The 23,448-nt window shown below is 52.6% G+C and overlaps 1 protein-coding gene across 1 annotated transcript in view; it reads left to right on the top strand.

Moving 5' to 3' along the window:
* Chd5 (chromodomain helicase DNA binding protein 5) overlaps positions 1-23,448 on the top strand; it is a 69,328-nt gene that overhangs the window by 15,231 nt on the left and 30,649 nt on the right. Inside the window, 13 exon segments of the mRNA XM_004657403.2 lie at positions 7,095-7,274; positions 9,571-9,689; positions 10,128-10,366; positions 11,866-11,987; positions 12,958-13,081; positions 13,920-14,086; positions 14,188-14,409; positions 16,350-16,556; positions 16,810-17,021; positions 20,949-21,080; positions 21,168-21,276; positions 22,693-22,884; positions 23,045-23,245. Coding sequence (XP_004657460.1) covers positions 7,095-7,274; positions 9,571-9,689; positions 10,128-10,366; positions 11,866-11,987; positions 12,958-13,081; positions 13,920-14,086; positions 14,188-14,409; positions 16,350-16,556; positions 16,810-17,021; positions 20,949-21,080; positions 21,168-21,276; positions 22,693-22,884; positions 23,045-23,245 — 2,226 coding nt within the window.

The raw sequence follows: 23,448 nt of genomic DNA, 5'->3' as shown, positions 1-23,448 counted from the left end.
GGGGCTGGTGAGGAGTGGTAAGATGCATGCTGTTGGCACTCAGAGTGACCCACTTCATCCCTGGATCATCCTTTGGAAATTGGTGGGGCAGGGATGATGATTGCAGAGGGAAACTGAGGCAGGCATACAGCTTAAAGAAGTCCTTACCACTTGGAATTGGATGCTGGAATTCTGGGTTTTCTTACCATATGCGAACAGTGAGGTTCTTGCTTCTCCAGACAGATCTGCTGGGAGGGTAGGGTGTACACCTCATTAGAGTTGAGGAACTGCTGGAGGTATCCAGAGACCACCCAAGGTAGTGATGCCCCCTTGAGTGTGCTGGGTTAGCAAAGGGGGACATGGTGCAACTCCAAGGTGCAAGTCAGGGCAAAAGCGAGGAGACCTCTCAGGAGGGGAAAGTGATGGTGATGGGCAGGTGAGAGCCGCTGCCCATGGCTCCTGAGACTCCCCTTTGGGAACCAGCGGATGCCTTCATGTGAGATGTGACCATGCAGAAGGTTGGAGACATTTGAGGGGCCCCTCAGGCTGTTTCTTCCTCTTATCTGGGTGTCTTGTCTGGGGTGGCAGGAAGACAGAGTGACTCTGGGTTTACTCCTGTTCTGCATGGTGGTCACCTGGAGCTGGTCTGTTGGGAGCTCATGGATTACTCGGAGAACCTGGGGCAGGGAAATGACAGTCCTGTCCCTAGCCAGGACTACCTGGTATGTCTCTTGCCTCTGCTCTGCTGCTAAAGCTGGTGGTCATCATTTCTCACCTGACTGTCACTTGTCATCTGTGTCTCCTGTATTGGCTTCTGCCTCATCTTGTCCCTGTAGACCCTGACCACCTCATGCTCACCCCAGAAGAGCTTCCCCAAAGGCCCAAGGGTGAACTTAGCTATACCTATAGTCCCTTGGCCAAACACCCACACTGTGCTCCCAAAGGACCCTTTGGTCCACTGCTTTGCGGCTGTGCCAAGTCTCCTCCTCTGTTGCATGTCTGTGCACATGTGTGTATGCCAGCTCTCCTCCTGTTGGCGCATGCGTGCATGTGTGTGTGTGTGAATATGCACATGTGTAACCACCCTTTCTTCCCCTGATGACTCCACGCCTCCCTGGCTCACTCCACATCTGTCAGCTCTGTCCTCAGCCTGATATGATGTCTACGATTGATGTGTCTGTCCCAAGCCACATCACATGTTACCATAGGACCATCCCGTAGGCTTTCTGTGGGGTGAAGGAAGGACCCAGGTTGGAGTCGAACCCCTTGGTGGGAAAGATTGTTGAGGATTCCAAGCCACAGGTCTGTTCTCGAAGACACCTTCCAAGGGGTGAATTCCTTGTCCCCATTATCCAGAGGGGGGAGGGAGCCCTTGCCTGGAGACTCCCCACTGAAGGAGTCTGCTGGGCACTAGCTCCTTTGACATGAAGCCCCTGAATCCCCGGCTGCAGCCCCTCCCACTGACTGATTAGCCGGCAGCCCCGCAGGTCTGCCCGTGGTAGGCAGTGGACGGTGGACTGTGAGGCCATGGAGGAAGGTTCTCAGTCTTTCTGGTTGAAGCTGTAAAATCTCATTTTGCAGTTACCACCACCTCTGCCTTGTGGTGAAGGATGGGGTGTCTTCCACCTGGAGCTCAGGTCTCAGGCCTTGGGCTGGGTCCACTCACTTTGCAGGTGCAGCCCCAACAAGGGTGCCTCAGGTGTGTAGGGGAGCTCTCACCCTGAGCAGGCCTGTTTTTTTTTTTTTTTTTTCCTCCCTTCTGGGCATAGGGCTCAGCCGTGGCCCTGGTCAGGAAGGAAGTTAGAGGTGAGCAGCATCTGAAGAGGGGGTGGATGAGAGGGTGCTGGAGTCTGGTGGCTTCCAGGGCCAGGAAAGGCTGGTCTTTATCCCTCTCTTCCTAGGACCATGGTGACCTCCTTTTTCCAGCTGGCTTGGGTCTTCTCCCGCCCTTCTTTCTCTAAGATGTGTTTTGTTTTTCCTCTCTCCCCCTCTGGCTCTTGTCTCTCACTGGTCTCACACATTCTCCCCTCTGGCCTGTGCTTGGCCTCTCTGCCTACTAATCTCTCAGTCTCTCTCCATTTCTTCTTTCCCTCCTCCCTAATTTCCCATTTCTCTCCTCCATTCCCTCCATTGCCCCACCTTCCTCTCTCTTGAGGGTCATTGATGTTTCTTAAAGGGGTGGAGGACTGAGGTAGATGGAAAGTTCCCAGATGACAGGCCTTAGAGGTGACCCTTGGGCCAGAGCTGCTCTTGCCTGTATCTCTGAAAACCTGGCTCTGACCATGTTGTAACTTGGGAGGGGGTTCTATAGCATTCTGTACACAGAGAGGAGCATCTGCTTGCTCACTCACCCACTCTGCAGACCCACCCAGACCATGGGCAGGGATGTGTTTTACCCCTTTGCCCCTCTGCATCTCTCACCAGGTGACCCCAGCATGCAGTGTGGAGGGAGAGGCCAGAGCAGGTGATCTCTAAGCAGTGGTTTAGGGGTGTGCAGGCAGCAATTCGTGGGTGCTGATTTACATAAAATAACCGGGCTGCAGCCGGAACCTGAGCATATGCAGATGAAGCTCCTTGTCAGACCGGAGCGCAGGAGGGAGAAATGATTTCAACCTGTACTGCAGCGGTTGCCATAGCAACCAATTATTCAGTGCTAAATTATAACTGTTTATAACACTGGTGAATGGGAAGGCTCATATTTCATTCTTTCATTTTCCCTCTCAATCTTGAAGGGACCCCAAGTCAAGAATGACCGACTCTCCGCATCCTTCCTTTGAGTTTAAATGTCCTTTTTTGGGAAATGTGATCTGTATGCTGGGCATAGAGAGATGGGAGAGTGAGATAGAAGGCCTGGATCTAGAAACATCTGTGGAGCTGGGAAGGAGGAAGGGTGGTGGGGATGGCTTGCTCATGGTCCCCACGGCCATGGCTGGCATGCTGTGCTCTTGGCAGGCTATGGGACTCCGAGCAGATGCACCCCTATCCTGGGCATGGTGTCTAAGGTGTTTTGGAGATGTGTTTCACATCCTCTAAGACTCTTCCAGCCATTGGAGCATCCCTCCCAGTCAAGCCCAGGGATGCTGCAATGAAGGACAATGCCAAGGTCAAAGGCCCGACTCACATCGCGATTTTCACGGCCCGTGATGTGGTTTGGTTGCTCTCAGACCTTGGAGCTGAGGTTGCCTTGTGAGCATGATTAGGGAATTACTGGTCCGTGTCTGGGTCTCCTTGATTGAAGTGTTGCCTTCAACCCCCACTCATAAGTTTCAGGGTGCTGAGCAGACCCTCTGGTTCTGGCCCTTTCTTCCCTTCCTTCTTTCCCTCTGTGGTAGTGCTTCCCTCCAGCTCCTGCTCATGGCCCCTCTGTGAGCTGTTTGTAGACTCGGGGGCAGCTCCCCCACCCTCTTCTCTGCAAGGTGAAATGTTTATGGTGCATGTGTGCATGTGCACGCGCGTGCAAGGGGTGGCGGGGCGGGGGAGAAGCTTGCCTAGCAGTGGAAGTGTGGAAACAGTTGGTGTGAGTTCTGCTGCAAATATAGACTTGTGTACTTCATGGGGGGGGGGCGCTTGAATGAGATTAGGTGTAGATGGGGGTGGCCTGGGTCGCGCGGGCTCTATTTGTTGTAGGACAGAGAGGCTCAGGAGAGGAGAGGTGAGCCGTGAGGGCTGGAGCTCAGGGCTTCCTCTTGGCACTGGATCGACATCTCACCCAAATCTTGGGTGGCTGCAGGAGGAGGAACTGCCGAGATGCAGACCCGTTCTGTCAGGGCTCCAGCTCACTGCACTGTCCTGCCCAGCTCTGGAGAGGACACTGGGAGAGTCCTCCTCTCAGGGCCAGACTTTTGACTTTTGCTAAGACCCTTCCCCCACCTGTGCTGTGCACTGGCCGCTGCTTCTGCTGGACAGCACAGTCTGCCAGAGGCGCCATCCCTCTGCCCTCCTGCCTGCCCTCTGTTCCCTCTGGGCCTGCATTCCAAACCATGCTGCCCACCCCTGGCCTGGCCTCTCTTGCACCTGGCATGTGGCAGTACCTACTTTCTAGAAGGTGCTCTAGCTAACTCCCCTGCAGAGTCATGTTGTCCATCCATCCTGTCACTGTCACCCAGCTGCCTGTGCCCCATGTGGTTGGGCTTTAGCCTTGTCCCAATGGACAGAAGCGAGGGAGATGAGGCTAGGTGGCTTCATTTCTTTGAGCTTTTAACATTTTGGTCTGTGTGCATGTGATGCATGCATGTGTGCTTAGTATATGTGTGTATGTCTGTGAGATATATATATATACTATATATATATATACACACACATACACACACACACACAGAAACCAAAGGAGAATGTCACATGTCTTCTCCTTCTTCCACCTTATTTCCTTGAGAACAGGGTCTCTTACTGAACCTAGAGCTCACTGTTCTCAGTAAGATGGGCTGACCAATAAGCCCCAGTCATCCTCCTGGCCCCACCCTCCTCAGTGCTTAGGACAGGCCAGGTATGGTTATGCCCAGCTTTAAAAACAATTATTTTGAGCCGGGTGTGGTGGTGCATGCCTTTAATCCCAGCACTTGGGAGGCAGAGATAGGAGGATCGCCATGAGTTCAAGGCCACCCTGAGAATGCAGAGTGAATTCCAGGTCAGCCTGAGCTAGAGTGAGACCCTACCTTGAAAGAAAAAAAACAAAACAAAACAAAAAAACAATTATTTTGAGAGGCTGGAGAGATGGCTTAGCAGTTAAGGCACTTGTCTGCCAAGCCTAAGGACCCAGGTTCAACTCACCAGAACCCACATAAGCCAGATGCACATGGCGCATGCATAACCCCACTCCCTTCTATGTCTCTGTCTCAAATAAATAAAAAAATAAAAAAATTATTTTGAGGCAGAGTCTCATTTTAGCCCAGGCTGACCTAGAAGTCACTCTGTAGCCTAGGCTGGCCTTGAACTCATTATGATTCTTCTATCTGAACTGCCCAAGTGCTAGGATCAAAGCTGTGAGCCACCATGTCTGCCAGAGCTGCCCTAGCTTTTTTTTTTTTTTTTTCGAGGTAGGGTCTCACTCTGGCCCAGGCTGACCTAGAATTCAGTCTATAGCCTCAGGGTGGCCTTGGACTCTCAGTGATCCTCCTACCTTTGCCTTACAAGTGCTGGGATTAAAGGTGTGTATTACCATGTCTGGCTTTGCTCTTGCTTTTTAAAAAACACTTAATGCAGGCTGGAGAGATGGCTTAGTGGTTAAGGTGCTTGCCTGTAAAGTCAAAGGACCCAGGTTCAATTTCCTAGGACCCATGTAAGCCAGGGCCACAAGGTGGCACATACACCTGGAGTTGGTTTGCTGCAGCTGAAGGCCCTGGCATGCCCATTCTCTTTCTATCTGCCTCTCTCTCTCAAATAAATAATAAATAAATAAATAAATAAATAAATAAATAAATAAATAAATAATGCCAGGCATGATGGCACATGCCTTTAATCCCAGCACTTGGGAGGCAGAGGTAGGAGGATCGCTGAGAGTTCAAGGTCGCCTTGAGACTACATAGTGAATTCCAGGTCAACTTGGGCTAGAGTGAGACCCTACCTCGGAAAACAAAACAAAACAAAACAAAACAAAACAAAACAAAACAAAACAAAACAAAACAAAACAAAACAAAACAAAAGAGAAGCTTGAGAGTGAGAGCCTGCAGAAAGAGTGAGGTGAGCCTCCAGGAGAACATGTATGTGGGGGTCCTTCCCAGAAGCCCTTTCAGTGACCTTTTCCATCCTCAGCTAGCTGACGGGATGTGTCTGCTCAGAGCCTTTAGCCTTTCTTCTGGGAAGAGGCAGGCCATCAGCTCTGTATAGTGTGACCTAAAAGGTTAAGTGGCTTGTGTGGGGGGGTCCCCCAAGATTTTCTAGTGAGACCTGCTTCGTCTTCCTTTAACTTCTCTGTCTGCCATCTTCTACTTTCTCCCTTCCTCCCCCCTTCCTGCTTCTTATCTCTCTGCCTCTCCGATGCCGCCTTCTCACTCACTTCTACTTCCTGAGCTCATTTTCATCTCTCCAGTCCTCCATCTTTTCTCATGTCCCTCTTTGCTCCCCTTGAACCAGTTTTTAGCAGCTGCAAGAATGACAGCCCCCAAACTGGCAACTGTAGTGCCAGTGCGAGTCTCTCCCCCTAGACCCAGGCTGGAGAGGGCAGGGCTCTGTCTGCCCACCTGCCACCAAAAGCTAGGGCTAAATGGTTTCCTTTGAGTCAGGGGCGGTGCCTGTTTTTTTTTTTTTTTTGAGGTAGGGTCTCAATCTAGCCCTGGGTGACCTGGAATTCACTATGTAGTCTTAGGCTGGCCTTGAACTCGCAGCTATCCTCACTGCAGCCCAGGCTGACCTACAATTCACTATGTAGTCTCAGGGTGGCCTGGAACTCACAGTGATCCCCTGCCTCTGCCTCCTGAGTGCTGGATCAAAGATGTGAGCCACCATGCCCGGTGCCCAGTCAGTACCTTTCTGATGGAGATGCTCTGACTTTTACCCTTATCTTCATAGAAGTGTGCCATAGAAACAGGTCTCTACCATGAACTCCTGGGAGCCAGTGCAGCATGTTACAGTGGTGATAATCCCGAAGTTCACTATGACTGACGCCGAGGTGGAACTTTCCCCAGGGCCTGGCTGGGCAGGCTGCACTTGGCTTGTCTAGGGGAAGGGTTTTACTTCAGGTCATCTCATCTCTGTGGTTTTTGTTTTTTTTGAGGTAGGATCTTTCTGTATACCAAGCTGACCTGGAATTTACTATGTAGTCTCAGGGTGGCCTCGAACTCATGGTGATCCTCCTACCTCTAACTCATGAATGCTGGGATTACGGGTATGTGCCGTAATGCCCGGCAACACCCAGCATTTTGTATGGGTCCTGGGGATGTGCATGCAAGCACTTAGCCCACTGAGCCCTCTCCACCCCTTCTCACCTACATTCAGTCAGTCATCCACTGTGGGATGAGATTTGATATGCATTGCCTTAGGTTTGACTCCTCTGGCTGGCTGGGCTTGAGGCTAAGCTGTGGGCAGTGGACTAGATGAAGGGACACATTGTCTGATCCCCAGTATACTGCTGAGCACCTTGGCCAGGTCCTGTGTCCTCACTGTCCTCCTTTCTTCTCCAGGGGAGCAACGATGAGCTGTCGGAAAACGAGGAGGACCTGGAAGAGAAGTCGGAGAGTGAAGGTAGCGATTACTCCCCTACCAAGAAGAAGAAGAAGAAACTCAAGGACAAGAAGGAGAAAAAAGCCAAGCGGAAAAAGAAGGACGAGGATGAGGATGAGAATGATGATGGGTGCTTGAAGGTAACTGGGGGAGCCAGGCTGGAGGGTGGATCGCTGACCAACCACAACCCATGCTCTACCCTTATGCCCTGGACCCAAGTCAAGAGGGTCACAGCATCATTTGCCACCCACTGGTCACACGGGACTCTGTGTGTGTGTGTGTGTGTGTGTGTGTAGGAAGCTGAGCTCTTTGCGACAGTTTGTCCACCAAGCTCTCAGCTACTTCTGGCCAGAATGATACTCAGTGTGACTCAATTTTGGTATCAGGAACCTCTTGCTTGGATCAAACAACAAATGGAGTCCTTGCTGCAAGTAGCAGCTGGCCATCCATCAGTGACCAGCCCAACCTGGGTGCTGGGTGCCCTCTGCAGTTCTGTCCCACTGAATTTGGAGCCGAGTGGCTGCAGATATGGGATGGGCATCTTCCTTTATGAACACGGGAAGTAGGCTGAGACATTAGGGTTGCCTTGAAGCCCCAGGAGTCTCATGGGGCAGGTGACCTTTTGTCACTGGGTGCAGTGCACCATGAGGTGAAGAGCAATACTTCATAAATGTTAGTCCAGTCCTCTTGGGTGAGGCTGCATGCTAAGTGTGAATGACAGGGACCAGGAGGCCTGGTGGGGGGACTTATTGATGTCCTGAAACTCAGCACCACCCCATTTATTCACTGGTGGGTATGTTGTGAGCTGGTTGTAATTGGTGGTATTAGCTGTGGGGCTGACCATGGAGGGATTATCCATGGTCAAGAGGTTCCTGAGCCTTCAGGAGTGGCTCTGTGTGTCTGAGATCACAGATTGGCCGTGGAAAAGTGGTTGTAAGGGTCGTGGATACTTGGGGCCTAAGGATACTGTGTGTGCCACCTGGGAGTAGAAAGCCCAGTTTCTAGGAGCTTAGCAGCAAAAGGACTTGTGGGCTGAGAGGCCCAGGGTGGTTTTGTGTGTGGTACCCAGAGGTGTCTCTCAGGGTTGCTACTTTGCCCTACTCTCTCTGCTTATGTGAGGTCAGCTCTGGGCTTGTGCTCAGCTCCATCCCGTGTGGAATCCAGATCCCTTGGCTGGACTGGCTTATGTTGTGAGCACATTGGTCAGGGACTGTGGCCTAGGAGTGGGAGTTCTGATTGGCTTAATGGGCCACGGGGTGGGGCTGAGACAGTTTGGAACAACTGGGAGCAGGTGGCATACGTGGGGAGGAGGAAGGCAGCTGGCACTAGCAGTTGCTAACACAGTTTGATCAATCCCTGTCCCAAGCACCAGTGCTCATTCTCACCCGTGAGGCGGCAGAAAGGGGAAACCAAGGCAGAGAGGTGAAATACCTGGCCTATGGCAGAGTCAGGATGAGAATGGGCCCGAGCCCATATCTGAGACCAGCCCACTTGGAGCTGTATAGCCACTTGGGTCGGCTCTTGAGAGCTTGTGGGGGATCTTGGGAAGCACTACATACCTAAGCAATCCATCTAGAAAGTGGCTGAGGGACCCTCACAACTCTGCCTCTGGCTGGGCCACTGTCCTATGCCCTGCCCTTACTGGAGTCTGCCTTCCTGTCCACAGAACCTGACAGAGGCCTGTATTTTCCAGAGCTATGTGCAACTGTAGTGAGGGGCTTCATTTTTCTCCATGGTGCTTTAGGCAGCCTCTTAGCCCTGCTTCCTTCTCAGGCACATCTCTCCAAACCCTTCTTCAGACCACCATTCTGTTTGGCTGCCTAATCTCCCAGAATGCATTCCTCCCATGGAGTGAGTCTTGTTACATGGCTCTCCAGGACTGTCTCCCCCAGTTGTCTGCTTTCACTTTCTGGAGAAGCACATGTGACCTTTCCCGAGTCCCGACATTAAACACTTGTCCCTGCATCCTATGAGGTGGCACCTGAGACATGCTACTGATCAGGGCTGGCACAGTACTGGGGCTTTAGGCCATTCCAGTAAGAGCTGCTCTTGTTAGGTTGCAGGCACCCCCCCCCCCCATTCTGAGGCTTTGGGTATAGATCAGAAGGGCTCCTGCCTCTGGTCCTCTCTCTAGCTATCTATTTTTTACCACTCTCCCACTGAGCTATATCCCCAGTCCTGGTTATGATTTTTATGTAGCTTTTTTTGCTTGTGTGCACAATGTGGTGTGTGCACATGTATGTGCCCATATGGTGCCCTATATGCCTACAATGATCAGATCTTCTGCTATAGGAGGTAGGATGTCCCACACTCCACAGCTCTTCTGCCCATTCTTATTTAAGCCATAGTCTCTGATCCCTAAGCTTGAAGTTCCTGGGTTTCCGATTCCCATGGGACTGGGGTTGTAGGTGTGAATGCCTGGCCTTGTCTCCATAGGAGCCTAAATCCTCGGGACAGCTCATGGCTGAGTGGGGCTTGGACGACGTGGACTACTTGTTCTCGGAGGAGGACTACCACACCCTGACCAACTACAAGGCTTTCAGCCAGTTCCTGAGGTAGGCTGGGGGCTGTCTCCTGTGGCTGGGTGACCATGGGGGCTGCATTTCTCTGAGGGGCATCAAGCCAGGGGCAGGGGACAGAGACACACAATCTGGGCTTCCAGGGTGGATGAGGACTGGGCCAATTATTGACCTTGACAGGACCCTTTTTAGCAGATGGTTGGGCCTCCCCTCCCTGGGTCCTCTGGTCTCCTCCCTGTGGGAATGGCCACAGAGAGGCTGCAGCCCTATCATAAAGGCACCAGCGGTAGAGAGGCTTGGAGTGTTTTAGAGCGGACTCTGGTCTCAGCTTTGTCCTTTCCTTGCCCTACTCTGCCTAGTTTCACTAACCCAGAAAGTGGGGCTGGCCATACCTCATACATGTGGGATAAAGGGTGGGGTGCCCTTCCTCTTATCTAGTTTCTGCCCTCACTCTCCTGCCACTTTTTTCCACAGGCCACTCATCGCCAAGAAGAACCCGAAGATTCCCATGTCTAAAATGATGACTGTCCTGGGTGCCAAGTGGCGGGAATTTAGTGCTAATAACCCCTTCAAGGGCAGCTCTGCAGCAGCAGCAGCAGCAGCAGTGGCCGCAGCTGTAGAGACAGTCACTATCGCTCCGCCACTGGCCATCAGCCCCCAGCAGGTCCCTCAGCCTATGCCCATCCGAAAGGCCAAGACCAAAGAGGGCAAGGGTAAGGCTGTGGTGTTGGGGTCCCAATCTCTGTCTGGCAGACTCCTTCAAATCCTAGGGGTCAGCCAGAGTTGCTTTCCTGTAGGACTCAGTGTCTTGTGTGACCTTGGGCAGACTTCCCCTTTCACAGCACACTTTTGGGTCAGGTAGAGACGATATAGGCAGAATTGGGAGGTGATCTCCAGCCAGCCAGCAGTTCCTTCCCCCACTACTTAGTCATGGAGGGAGGAGGGGCATCCAGGAGCCCTGGGCTTCTGGGAGTTAACAGGCACTTGAGTTTGAGAAAGGCCTTGGTGAACCCATGATCCTGTCACCTGAATACTTCCATGGAGGGCCAAGTCCTCTGGCTTTGGGATCCAGGGATCCCACAAGAGTGGGTGTGGTTAAGACTGGGACACCAGCTCCAGTCTGACCCAGTGCTGGGCTTGTGGACAGAGAGAGGAGGGCAGCAGGACCTTCTTCTGGGGAGAGAGCAAGCTGGCTTCTGGGTGGGTGGGGATGTTGGGATCAGTAGATGCTCAGGAGAGCTCAGCCTTCCCGAGTGTTTGGCTTTGATGGGGTGCTGAGAGGAGAGGGGGACCTTGTGTGTCATTTCCTAAGAGCTTTGGTTTCTGAGATCTTTTGTGCTTGGCACCCCTTTGTCATATCTCAGAGTGCTGGGTAAGTGAATGACACAGGTCAGACTGCACCCTGTCCTGCCCCATCCCTGTCACTGTCACCAAGACCTCAGCAGGGGTCCTGGAGGTGTTCCCTGCTCACCCACCCTCCTTACTTCATTTTCTCCTGCCCAGAAGTTGGCTGCGGAATATTGATTCCATTAACTACCTATTCTGAGCTTGAAAAGTTGAAATGGATTTTCTGTGGCATACTCAGGGTGCAGCTGGGCCTCCAGCTCCACGTCCCTGTGTTGTAGGGAAGCCTGAGAAGGGCCTGAGAAAGGCCCCCTGGCAGACTGTGAATCCCACCCGCAGAACCCATCTTCACCCGGCAGCAGGAAGGCTGTGTTTGTGGAATCACTCCCCAGGTGGCTAATTACTCTGTGACTTGCTGTATACACACAAGGTGACAGCAGTGGCCATAGGTGGCATCTGTTCTCCTTGGCTTGAGAGGCTGGCAGCTGGCCTTTGACCCCAGGATGGCTCTCTAGACATGGACCACAGCGGGAAAGTGTTGCCTCAGTGGCTCTGCTGGTGTACAGGCAAATGATCCTTGGAAGTGAGTTTTTTTCTGAGGGGTAGGGCCAGAGTAGGAGCTGTCCCCAAGTTGAGTGGCATTTGTAGTGCTCAAGGCAGAGGCCCAGTATGGTGGCCCAGGCTTGGGGTCATGTTTGTCTCTGACTTTTCCAGTTATTCCACCTAAGCAAGAGCTTCAGCTCTCAGGTCTCATGTGAGCAGGGATGATGACAGATATGAACCAGGGCTTGAAGGCTCAGTGAAGTGTCTGGGAAGGTGGACAGTCAGCCTCAGCGATGTTCACTGCAGCCTGTATCACCATGTCCAGGGCCTGGAGTGAGGAAGAAGATCAAAGGCTCCAAAGATGGGAAGAAAAAGGGCAAGGGGAAAAAAGTGGCTGGGCTCAAGTTCCGCTTTGGAGGAATCAACAAGAGGAAGAAAGGCTCCTCGGTGAGTGTGTGTTTGACTCTTTCTACCCATAGACCTTCTGGACCTCAGTTTCCCCTTCTATCAATTGAGACTGGATCTGTCTAAGATCTCCTTTAGCCTGGAATCTAGGCAGGGTCTCTCTCCTGCACACCTTGCTGAGAGCTGAGACCTCAGCTTTATCTCCTACTGTGAACAGTTGTGGGTCCATCCAGGGAGAAGGCAGGAGGCTCAGATTGGCCCTCAGGGTCCTCATAGGGCCTGACTGACTGGGAGTGCTGGAGGGCGGAGGCCAGGGCGGTGGTGTGGACTAGGCTGGCTGGAGCCGTGATTCCTCTTCCAGCCCCGTGTCTCAAGCCTTCTATTGGTGGCGTGGGAAGCATCCTTCCCCTTTCTCCCCAAGCATTGCAATGGGGCAGAGGAGGAAGATGGAAGCTATTCTCTGTCCCTTGGCAGAGGCAAATGCCAGGTCTTGATGCTCTAGAGGGGAGCATGGAGACAGGGTGGCTCTGCCCTCGATCTAGAAGGATAGCCAGCTCTGCAAACCTCTGTTGAATTCCTACTGTGTGTCAGGCCCTGTGCTCAGCCATGTGGGCACTAAGATGCTACCAGTCTGGCAGGCATGTCCACTGGGAGGAAGCCAGTGATGGGCCAGGCACACACCAGGTCAGACCTGATGCCATGTTGTGCCATGGGTCCAGTCCAGAAGAGATCTGGGAAGGCTCCCAAGGGAAGGGTCTTTAGGGGCTGCCCCTGAAGGATGTTCAGGAGTTAGGCAGGGTGGAGCAGTCATATGAAGGCAGAAATGAGGTGTCCAAGAGCTTCAGAGCAGGGCTTGGAGGGTGGTGGACACCAGGCTGCACATGTTGGCTGGGCTGTGGCTGGAGTTTCTTATTGTATTGGGGGTCAGAGTGAGCCACAGGGATTTGCTAGAACTGCCCCTGGCCCTGCCCAGGGACGACCTGACCTCGCAGGCATTCCCTTCCCCCTGCAGAGTGAGGAGGATGAGCGGGAAGAGTCAGACTTGGACAACGCCAGCATCCACAGCTCATCCGTGCGCTCTGAATGCTCCACAGCTCTGGGCAAGAAAAACAAGAGGCGGCGCAAGAAGAAGAGGAGTAAGGAGGGTCTTGGGGGATTTTTCAGCAGACAGAGGTGCAGAGCCTCCTTTTGGGAAATAGAGGAAGGGTATCCTTATGCCTCGGCCTCTCCCGGCTTGGGCCAGGCAGTTGCCCTGTGCTTCCTCAGTGGTTACTCTCAAGGAGAGGTGTCAAGTCCAGGAGAGAGAAAAAAAAAAAAATAAGGCATCTAGGGTGGGAGCTCCCCCAGGGCACTTGCATTAGCATAGTGGGGACTAGAGAAGAAATTACTTCCATTCATCCTCCATTTTGTCGCCCATTAAACACCCATTCTTTCACTGTCAATTTGTCTGTTTTCTGTCTGTTTACTCACTCTGCAATCTTCTGTTCCTTCCTACCTTTTTCTTTTCTTTTCTTTTCTTTTCTTTTCTTTTCTTTTCTTTTCTTTTCTTTTCTTTTCTTTTCTTTTCTTTTCTTTTCTTTTCTTTTCTTTTCTTTTCTTCCTTCCTTCCTTCCTTCCTTCCTTCCTTCCTTCCTTCCTTCCCTCCTTCCTTCCCGAGTTAGGGTCTCGCTCTAGCCCAGGATGACCTGAATGAAATTCACTCTGTATTCTCAGGGTGGCCTTGAACTCATGCTGATCCTCCTATGCCTGCCTCCCAAGTGCTGGGATTAAAGGCACGCGCTACCACGCCCGGCCCTTTTATACATCTTCTATCCACCTTCACTCTTTACAGCCCTTCCCCCAACATTTGTTGATCCCATTTGTCCATCCATCCATCCGACATTACATACCTACTGTGTGTCTGGCCTGGGGTGGTTGAGATGCGTGTCCAGTGAGGGCAAGGCCTTCCATCACTGCCTCTCCCTCACACCCCAGTTGACGACGGCGATGGCTATGAGACGGACCACCAGGACTACTGCGAGGTGTGCCAGCAGGGCGGGGAGATCATCCTGTGTGACACCTGCCCGCGGGCCTACCACCTGGTCTGCCTGGACCCGGAGCTGGAGAAGGCTCCTGAGGGCAAGTGGAGCTGCCCACACTGTGTAAGCTGAGGCCTCGATCCGGGCTGGGGAAGGCTGTGCCAGCGTCTGCCCCGCGGGAGGGCTCCGTCCAGGGCGCCTTCAATCTGGACACCCCGTTCCAGGAGAAGGAGGGGATCCAGTGGGAGCCGAAGGATGACGACGACGAAGAGGAGGAGGGCGGCTGCGAGGAGGAGGAGGACGACCACATGGAGTTCTGTCGCGTGTGCAAGGACGGCGGGGAGTTACTGTGCTGCGACGCCTGCCCATCCTCCTACCACCTGCACTGCCTCAACCCGCCGCTGCCCGAGATCCCAAACGGTGAATGGCTCTGCCCGCGCTGTACTGTGAGTGTTACGCCGCCCCGCCCCGCCCCGCGCCGAACGCCCCGCCCACCAACGCCCCGCCCCCGCGGGCAACCACCCTGGCTCCGGTGCCCCTCGCCGAGGCCACGCCCCCGACAATGCCACCCGCAAAGGCCCGCCCATTCTGCCTTAGGCTCCGCCTACTGCCTCACCTCTTCCTTAGGACGGAGATCACAGCCACTGATAGTTGAGAATTTACTGGCCGCCAAGGGGGCTTCAGTGTTGAAGAGGCAGGCTTTTTTTTTTTTTTTTTTTTTTTTTTTTGGGGGGAGGCGCCGGTGCAGTACTAGGAATTGAACCCAGGGTCTAGCACTTTAACAAATTAATTGTTCATTTATTTATTTATTTTGGAGGTTCTGGGGATGGAACCCAGGACCGTGTGCCTGCCGGGGAAGTGCTTACCAATGAGCTACACCCACTTTCTGTTATATTCTTACCTTTAAATGAGAAAAATTGAGGCTCAGAGAGGCAAAGTGACTAGCCTCAGAGCCCACAGCAGCAGAACTGTTTGCTCAGACTCAGGGCCCCAGAGCCACCCTCTACCTGGTATCCCAAGAGAGCAGTGAAAGACTGGGGGCCCCCACAGGCTGTAGCCTCAGTTTCTGCAGGGAGAAGAGAGCACTCCTCTGTCCTCCTCAACCCTTGACCCTTAGAGTCACATCTGAAGACCCGTTTTGAGTTGTCCCCTGGCTCTGATTTCTGCAGCTAGCTTTCTGTCCCTCTGTGTGCATCTGGGCCTGTGTTTTGTGTGCGTGTGTGTGTGTGTGTGTGCGCGCGCGCGCATGTGTGTGTGTGTGTGTGTGTGTTTGTGTAGTGAGGTTCCTTTGTTGGCGCAGCCTTCTTAGCCTTCCTGGGATTCCCCTTCCTTAGGGGTGGTGGAAGCAAGTGCCTAGTTCTTCCTGGTTCCTCCCTGTAGAGATGGGGCAAGGTAGGCCTGTGCTCAGAAAGGGAGGACCCAACTTTTACACCCCTGGAATCCATGATCCGTCTGGCCTCTTCCTCCTTTCTCTGACCTTTGCTCTCATGCAGGCCAAAGCGAGGTTGACTCTGAGGTTCGTTGGTGCACATCACACATCCATAATACCTTCTTCATATGTGTGTTGATGCCAACAGTCTTAGGAGGTGAAGGACAGGAGGCCCATTTTACAACTGAGAAAAACAGGCTCTGGCAGCATGTACTTAGTCACATGGACAGTTGGTGATAGCAGGGACCTGTCCCCTCCACAGAGCCGTCACTCTAAATCTGAAATTCCACGCAGTCCAGCTGGAGCTCCAAGCTGCCCCCCTGAGGCCTAGGGCCTCCCCAGGCCATCTCAGGGTAACGTGCAAAGAACACAAGCTGCTGATGTGTGGCTGGTACATTTCTCTGCTTTGCCAGCCAGTAGCTCCCTGGAGCCCCAGTGCCCATCAAGGCCTGAGTGTGTGTCTGAGCTGAGGTAGACCTGGTTTTCCTGCCCTAGCCAGATCAGATGCATGGGCCTGGGGACAGGCCTGCTGGGGGTGAAGGAAGTGGCTAAGACTGTAGCGTCCAAGGAAGGCATGAGGCAGTGGTGGACCAACAACGGGGAGTGGGGAGGAGCCCAGGCCTGGGTTCTGCTTCCTGCTCTGCTGTCCCTTGCTGAGCCGGTCTCCTCTTCTCCATCTTGCCCGTGTGTGTAATACCTTCACCCACGCTGCTCAGCTTGCCAGGCGCTGGTGAATCTCACTGTCAAGTGCCGAGGTCCTCCATGGGCTCACAGGCCCCGTTGCCCATCTCTTGCATGCATGGCATGTGTTAGCTTCTGAGGACAGGGTGATGAATGCCATGGAGTCCCTGTAGCACTGTTCTCCTGGGAGCCTGTGTGACAGTCCACTGTCATGGGAGTTTCAGTGTAGGACCTTTTCACTTACCCTTGAACTTGGGAACCTTCCTCTGTCCACAGTGTCCTCCACTGAAGGGCAAAGTCCAGCGGATCCTACATTGGCGGTGGACAGAGCCCCCAGCCCCCTTCATGGTGGGGCTGCCAGGACCAGAGGTGGAGCCGGGAATGCCCCCACCCAAACCCCTGGAGGGCATTCCTGAGAGAGAGTTCTTTGTCAAGTGGGCTGGACTCTCCTACTGGCACTGCTCCTGGGTGAAGGAGCTACAGGTGAGGTCCTTGGGCAGCGTGGCTGTGCTGGACTTGGCCTGGTGTGAGCCTTGGGCCCTCCTGGGTGGGTGGGAAGGGGTTGATGTGTGCTGTCCAGTGCCTCTTTCCCAGGGAAGAGTGTGGGTGAGAGTTGGGGCAGCTGAGGAAGAGACTTGTTTCATCTGGATACAAGGCTTGGGGGCTGATGAGCTGGGTTGGGGGCACGGGGCATGGTCCGTTTCCCTCCTGTAACTGCCGTGCCCTCTGTGAGCAGCTAGAATTGTACCACACGGTGATGTATCGGAACTACCAAAGAAAGAATGACATGGATGAGCCGCCACCCTTTGACTACGGCTCTGGTGATGAGGAAGGCAAGAGCGAGAAGAGGAAGAGCAAGGACCCGCTCTATGCCAAGATGGAGGAGCGCTTCTACCGTTATGGCATCAAGCCTGAGTGGATGATGGTGCACCGTATCCTCAACCACAGGTGAGGGCCGTGGGTGGCGCCAGGACAGTGGACACATAACTGACTGGGCCTGCCCTCAGAGCTGTGTATGGGTGCAGCAGGGCAGGGTGAAGACACGAGAACACCTCTCTGGTGGCCATCCGGGTGTCCAGCCATGAGGACTGTTGATCTGCACAGAGGCCCTCTTAGGCACACACGTTCACACTCGTGGTCCCCGAGTCAGATCTGTCTATCAAGTCAGAACTTTATGAATGGTCTGTAAATGTGTAAAGCAGGACTTCAGTGGCGTGGGACCCTTGCTGTCTCAAGCTCTTGCTGAGTTAGGGCTTAATGCCAGCCTTCTGAGGACCAAAGTAGGTCTGAGATATGTGGGTTTAGTGAGTGCTGTGCCCCAAAAAGCCGTTTCAAGAATAGCCAGGTTGAGTTACCTGCTTGAAGTCACACAGTTGAGGTGACATGGCTGGGATTTGAACCTAGTGTTTTTTTTTTAATTTTATTTTTTACATTTTATAGCAGATTATACTCTTTTATCCTCTTGCCCCAGCTCTGGTTAACCTGGGAGTCCTCCTCAGTGGGCTTATAGTGTTCACTGTGGGGTCATGACTCCTCAGTGGGCTTATGGTGTTCACTGTGGGGTCATGAATGCCTCAGTGGGGTACAGGGGTGGGGAGCTCCAGTTATCCTAGGGGCCCCGTCAGTGGGGTTATAATCTTCATTATGGAATCATGAAGGCCTCAGTCAGTCCAAGTGAGGTGGGGGGGGGACTGTGCCTCATGGAATTCTTACCCACACTGTGGCTCTTAAAATCTTTCTGCCCCCTCTTGCGCAATGTTCTCTGAGTCATGGCAGGCTTGTTGGCAGTCTGATTTAGTGTTGAGTTTTCTGTAGCCTCTGGATTTCTGCTTTGGTGGTGTTTTATTTTGGGGGAGTGTTTGAGGTAGGGTCTTTCTCTAGCCCTAGACTGACCTGGAATTCCCTGTGTGGTCTCAGGCTGGCCTTGAACTGACAGTGATCATTCTACCTCTGCTACCCGAGTGCTGGGGTTAAAGGCATGTGCCATCAATCCTGGCTTCTTTGATAGGTTTTGATTGATCAGTGTATCTGTCACAATCGCCCTGGAACTAGTCAGGGTACCACCAGTAAGAGCAGTATTCATGTCACTTCCTCTATAATTTTTCCTGGGCCGTGGCAGATGTGGCAGAGGTAGCACATCTCCTGGTGGGCAGTCAGCTATCTTCTTGTCTTATTGATGGGTCTTGGTTCTCTGTTTTCTCTGCCAACTGTAAAATAGAACATATTCTCCAACCAAGACTGAGAGCAACTTGGAACTCAGTATTTTTAAATTTTTATATTTGGTAGCACTTGCACTTTCTTAGCCAGGGTTCCAAATCCCTACCTGCCCTTCTTCTGCTTCATTGCCCAGTCTCGATGTTCCCAGGTGACCTAGTGATCAGAGAATGCAGGTGGCCAGGATGGTGCAGGCTTGAGGAGCTAGCATCCACCTGGTGGGTGGTAGGAGCTGCTGCTGATTGAGAACAGGTGGTAGCTGCCAGGTGATTCCTGAGGTAGGTTTTAGGCTCCTGTCAGATGGTGGCAGCTCTGAGCTCTGAACTTCCCACATGAGCCTCAGGTTCTTGGCTCTGCCTTCCCCAGCCTCAGCACAGCTGACTGCAGGTCCTGTTGGGCAGCTGCCGGGGGAGTGCAGTTAAGAACCTCATAGCTGGAGCCAGAGAGATGGCTCAGTGGTTAAGGTGCTTGCCTTGCAAAGCCTAACGACCTGGGTTCAGTTCTCCAGTACCCACATAAAGCTAGATGCACAAAGTGGCGCATGTATCCAGAGTTTGCAGTGTCTAGAGGTCCTGGTGCACCCATTCTCTCTTTCTCTCTCTCCTTGCAAATAAATGAATAAGTTTAAAAAAAGACCATGCTCCCAGGCCTGTTTTTCTCATGTAAAGTAGGCTTCTAGAAGGCTGAGGGAGTTTTTCTAGTCCCTTGCTGAGGTGGCCTTCAGGAGCAAAGAAAAAAATTCCCTCCTCTTGACTATGAAGCACACTGCCCATCAGCTCAGACCACCCGAAGGATGCCCCTTATGCAGGGTTCCTGTCTCTGGGAACGTGAGCCTGCCTTGAATGGATCACACTGCCTTTATTAAACTGCCTGATGAGGCATAAAGGTTTGTTTTCTCTGCACCTCCGAAGGAGAACCCATAGCTCAACTCTAGAGTCTGCATCACAGTCAATTATTTGCTGAAAAATAAAAAGCTACTGGTTACCATGGTGACTGGGGATTGGTCTTGCTCTTAATGGTCTCCATGCTGGCTGCAGCCATGGCTTGCCTCCACATGACCATTTAGGGTGCCATGGTTCCCTTGCCTTGCTAGGCTCCCCTGGCATGCTTGATAGACCCACTCAGATAGGTGAGAACCCTCTCAGTGACCAGAATTCAGGTGTGTACTGCCAGGCTTGGTAATGCCCTGTGTCCCTGAGGGTCTTTGGACAAGGCTTCCACCTGTAGGAATTGATTTTTCAAGGTAGAGTCTCACTGTAGCCCAGGCTGACCTGGAATTCACTCTGTAGTTCAGGGTGGCCTCGAGTTCATCCTTCTACCTCTGCCTCCTGAGTGCTGGGATTAAAGGTGTGAGCTACCACCCCCGGCTCAGCATTTTATTTTTTTTTGAGGCAAGTTCAACAGGCTGACCTTTTTCTTTAATGTGAGAGAGTGATAGAGAGAGGGAGAGATAGAGATAGAGAGAGAGAAAGAATTAACTCAACAGGGCCTCCGGCCACTATAAGTGAACTCTAGGTGTGTGCACCACTTTGTGCGCATGTGCGGCCTTGCATGCTTGCATCACCTTGTGCATCTGGCTTATGTGGAACCTGGAGAGTTGAATATGGGTCCTTAGGCTTTGCAGGCAAGTGCCTTAACGACTAAGCCATCTCTCTAGCCCAGGAATTACATCTCTTATTTTTTTCTTTCGAGGTAGGGTCTCCCTGTAGCCCAGGCTGACCTGGAATTCATAAGTAGTCCCAGGGTGGCCTCAAACTCTAGGTGACCCTCCTACCTCTGCCTCCCAAGTACTTCATTAAAGGCATGCACCACCTTGCCCGTCAGGAATTGTATCTTTAAAAATTATTATTTATTGAGTGGGATGTGGTGACACACGTCTTTAATCCCAGTGCTTGGAGGCTGAGGTAGGAGGATTGCCATGAGTTTGAGACTAGACTGGGACTACAGAGTGAGGTCCAGGTCAGCCTGGACTTACAAAACAGAACAAAGCAAAACAAAAAACAAATTATTTATTTGCATGTGTTTTAAACCTAGGCCAGCAGGTTATGCAAGCAAACACCTGTAACCACTGAGCAACCTTCTCAGTTGCATTCTGGAATTGCGTTCTTGCTGCTTTGTAGGGTAGAGCCCTCAACCAGGATAGATACTGCCAAAGTACTTCAAGAATTTTAGATTACGAAGGGAAACTTATGGGCAGGGAAGAGAAATCCAGAATTCTCTTGTCCAGACTCCATGGCAGGATGGAGCTCACTCCTGCCAGAGGTGGACAAAAACACCGGATGCTGCTGCTTGCCTCCTCTGATAGCTTGACCTTTCGACATCCCTCTCGCATGGCTTTACCCCTTTATATGTGCCTTCATCACCCTTCTCAAGCTGTACGGCACTGGGCAAGCTGCTGCACCTCTCTGGAGCCCTTGTCCCAGAGCTCTCCTCCTGATGGGGCTCAGCACTGGGGACCATCGGCATGAGTGGGTCTGCCTCCTACGCAGGTCTGCTGTCCCCAGGGCCTGTGGCTCCTCTCCATGTCTGTTTTCCACTTTTTGCATCTGGCTTATGTGGGCAGCTTGAGATCTTGAACCTCAGCCTGGAAGGCTTTGCAAACCAGTGCCTTTAACCACTGAGCAATCTTGCCAGCCCCCATGTCTGTTCTCTGTGTTGCAGTTTCGACAAGAAGGGGGAGGTGCACTACTTGATCAAGTGGAAAGACCTGCCCTACGACCAGTGCACGTGGGAGCTAGATGATGTTGACATTCCCTACTATGACCACCTGAAGCAGGCCTACTGGGGCCACAGGTGGGTGGGAGTCTGCTGGTTGGCCATGGGCCCTGAGACCTCTTTCTGTCCCAGTTTTGTTCACCCAAGTTTGATGCCCTTCCTCAGGGAGCTAGTGCTGGGAGAGGATTCCAGGCTGCCCAAACGGCTGGTCAAGAAGGGCAAGAAGCTGAAAGATGATAAACAGGAGAAGCCTCCGGATACACCCATTGTGGATGTGAGTGGGGAGGGCGGAGGGGGCAGCTGGTGGGCTATCAGGCCCCCACCCCAGGCTTGGCTGTGGGGGTAGGCCTGTTCTCAAGGCCTCTTTCCCAGGGCCTCACTGTCATGCCCGGGCTGGATGGGGCAGTGGGAAGGGAAACAGAGCAAACTTACTGGTCACACATTAGTCTTATCCCATAACCATGATTCACTTGCCACATTTCTCTGGGGTGTCTGTCAGCACTTGCCCTGGTACCAGGAGACAAGGATGAAAGAGGCTTGTGTGTCTGTTTCAAGAAGTATAGCTTCAAGCTGGGCAGCTGGCCTTAGTGGTTAAAGGTGCTTTCTTACAAAGCCTGCTGGCCTAAGTTCAATTCCTACCGTGTAAGCAGGCTGCAAAAATAAACAAAAAGCTGTGGTGCCAACTTCTGTTGTTGGTTTGCAGTGGAAAGTGGCCACTCCACTCTCTCTCATACACAGGTAGAAATAAATACAACTTTCAAAAAAGTGCTCCCTTGAGCGGGGGAGATGGCTCAACAGTTAATGATGCTTGCAAGTTTGTGGGCTCAAGTTCAACTCCTTGGCACCCATGTGAAGCTGGGCCCCATGCAGTGGTCAAGCAAGGGAGACCCTGTCTCAGAGAAGGTGGAAGGAGGGGACATACCCCCTGAGGTTGTCTTTAGACCTCCACATGTATGCTGGCGCGTGTGCACACCCACCCACACACCACACACATTCACATACATTTAAAAAAAGGAAGTGTACTTTCTCCCAGGGGCCTATGGTTGTAGAGACAGTGTGTGTGTGTGTGTGTGTGTGTGTGTGTGTGTGTGTGTGTGTGCACGCATGTGTGTCAGCTGCTAAGCAAAGGCACCTGCGCCCAGACCATCAGGGAAATGGCCTGGAGCTGCAGGACAAGAAGGGCGCAGGGTGACATTCTGGGTAAGTGGAGGCAGTGCTTCTGGCAGGTGCTGCTAGCTGAGAGTGTCCAAGACATGTTAATTCTGTTGTTCACCCAACAATACTCAACTATCTCCCAGGCGCACTGGCTGTAGGGCAGGTCTTTCCACTTGATCAGGTGACGAGTCTGGTCACAGCACAGCACATGGAGGAAGCAGAGAACAGGACCAACGTGGTCATGACAAGCTGAGGTCAGGGCAAAGAATTCAACCATCAGGACATTTCTCTGATAGGACATTTCTCTGATGCAGAACTACGAGGGGTGGGAATCATGGCAATACCTGAGCAAGGCTGGGAGTCAGGGAGGGCTTTCTGGAAGGAGAAGTATTTTGGACAGGACCTGTGGAAAACTTAGGAAGGCAGCAAAGAGCGGGAAGGATATTCTAGAAAGGACTGTGCAAAGTCTTGAAGAGTGGACTCTGGTGGACCAGGATTCAAGATGTGTCTCAACCTCTGCCTCCCTCCCTCACAGCCCACAGTCAAATTCGACAAGCAGCCGTGGTACATTGACTCTACGGGTGGCACACTGCACCCATACCAACTGGAGGGCCTCAACTGGCTGCGCTTCTCCTGGGCCCAGGGCACCGACACCATCCTGGCTGATGAGATGGGTCTTGGCAAGACGGTGCAGACCATTGTGTTCCTCTACTCACTGTACAAGGAGGTGGGCAGGCGGGCAGGTGGGCAGGTGGGCAGGCAGATAGGGTAGGCATGTTGGTGCTGGGTGCTGGACAGGCAGATTAGCAGTCAGGTGGGTGTTGGACAGGTGGGGACTGGCGCCCATTTTGGGCAGCCAGCCTCACCCCTTCAGGCTTTCTCTGCAGGGTCACTCCAAGGGGCCCTACCTGGTCAGTGCACCCCTATCCACTATCATCAACTGGGAGCGTGAGTTTGAGATGTGGGCGCCTGACTTCTATGTAGTCACCTACACGGGAGACAAGGAGAGCCGCTCTGTGATCCGTGAGAATGAGTTCTCCTTTGAGGACAACGCCATTCGCAGTGGGAAGAAGGTGTTCCGCATGAAGGTGAGACCGGTCTTATTCCATGGGAAGTGTCTAGTCTGATTTTTAAAAATATTTCATTTATTTAATATTTACTTATGAGAGAGAGAGAAAGAGAGAGGAAAGTGGGTGCACCAGGGCCTCTAGCCATTGCAAATGAACTCCAGACGTATGTGCCACCATGTGCATCTATCTGGCTTATGTAGGTTCTGGGGACTCAAACTTGG

The sequence above is a fragment of the Jaculus jaculus genome, chromosome 5 (assembly GCF_020740685.1).
Source record: "Jaculus jaculus isolate mJacJac1 chromosome 5, mJacJac1.mat.Y.cur, whole genome shotgun sequence".
NCBI lineage: Eukaryota > Metazoa > Chordata > Mammalia > Rodentia > Dipodidae > Jaculus > Jaculus jaculus.
This window is presented reverse-complemented; position numbering and strand designations above follow the sequence as displayed.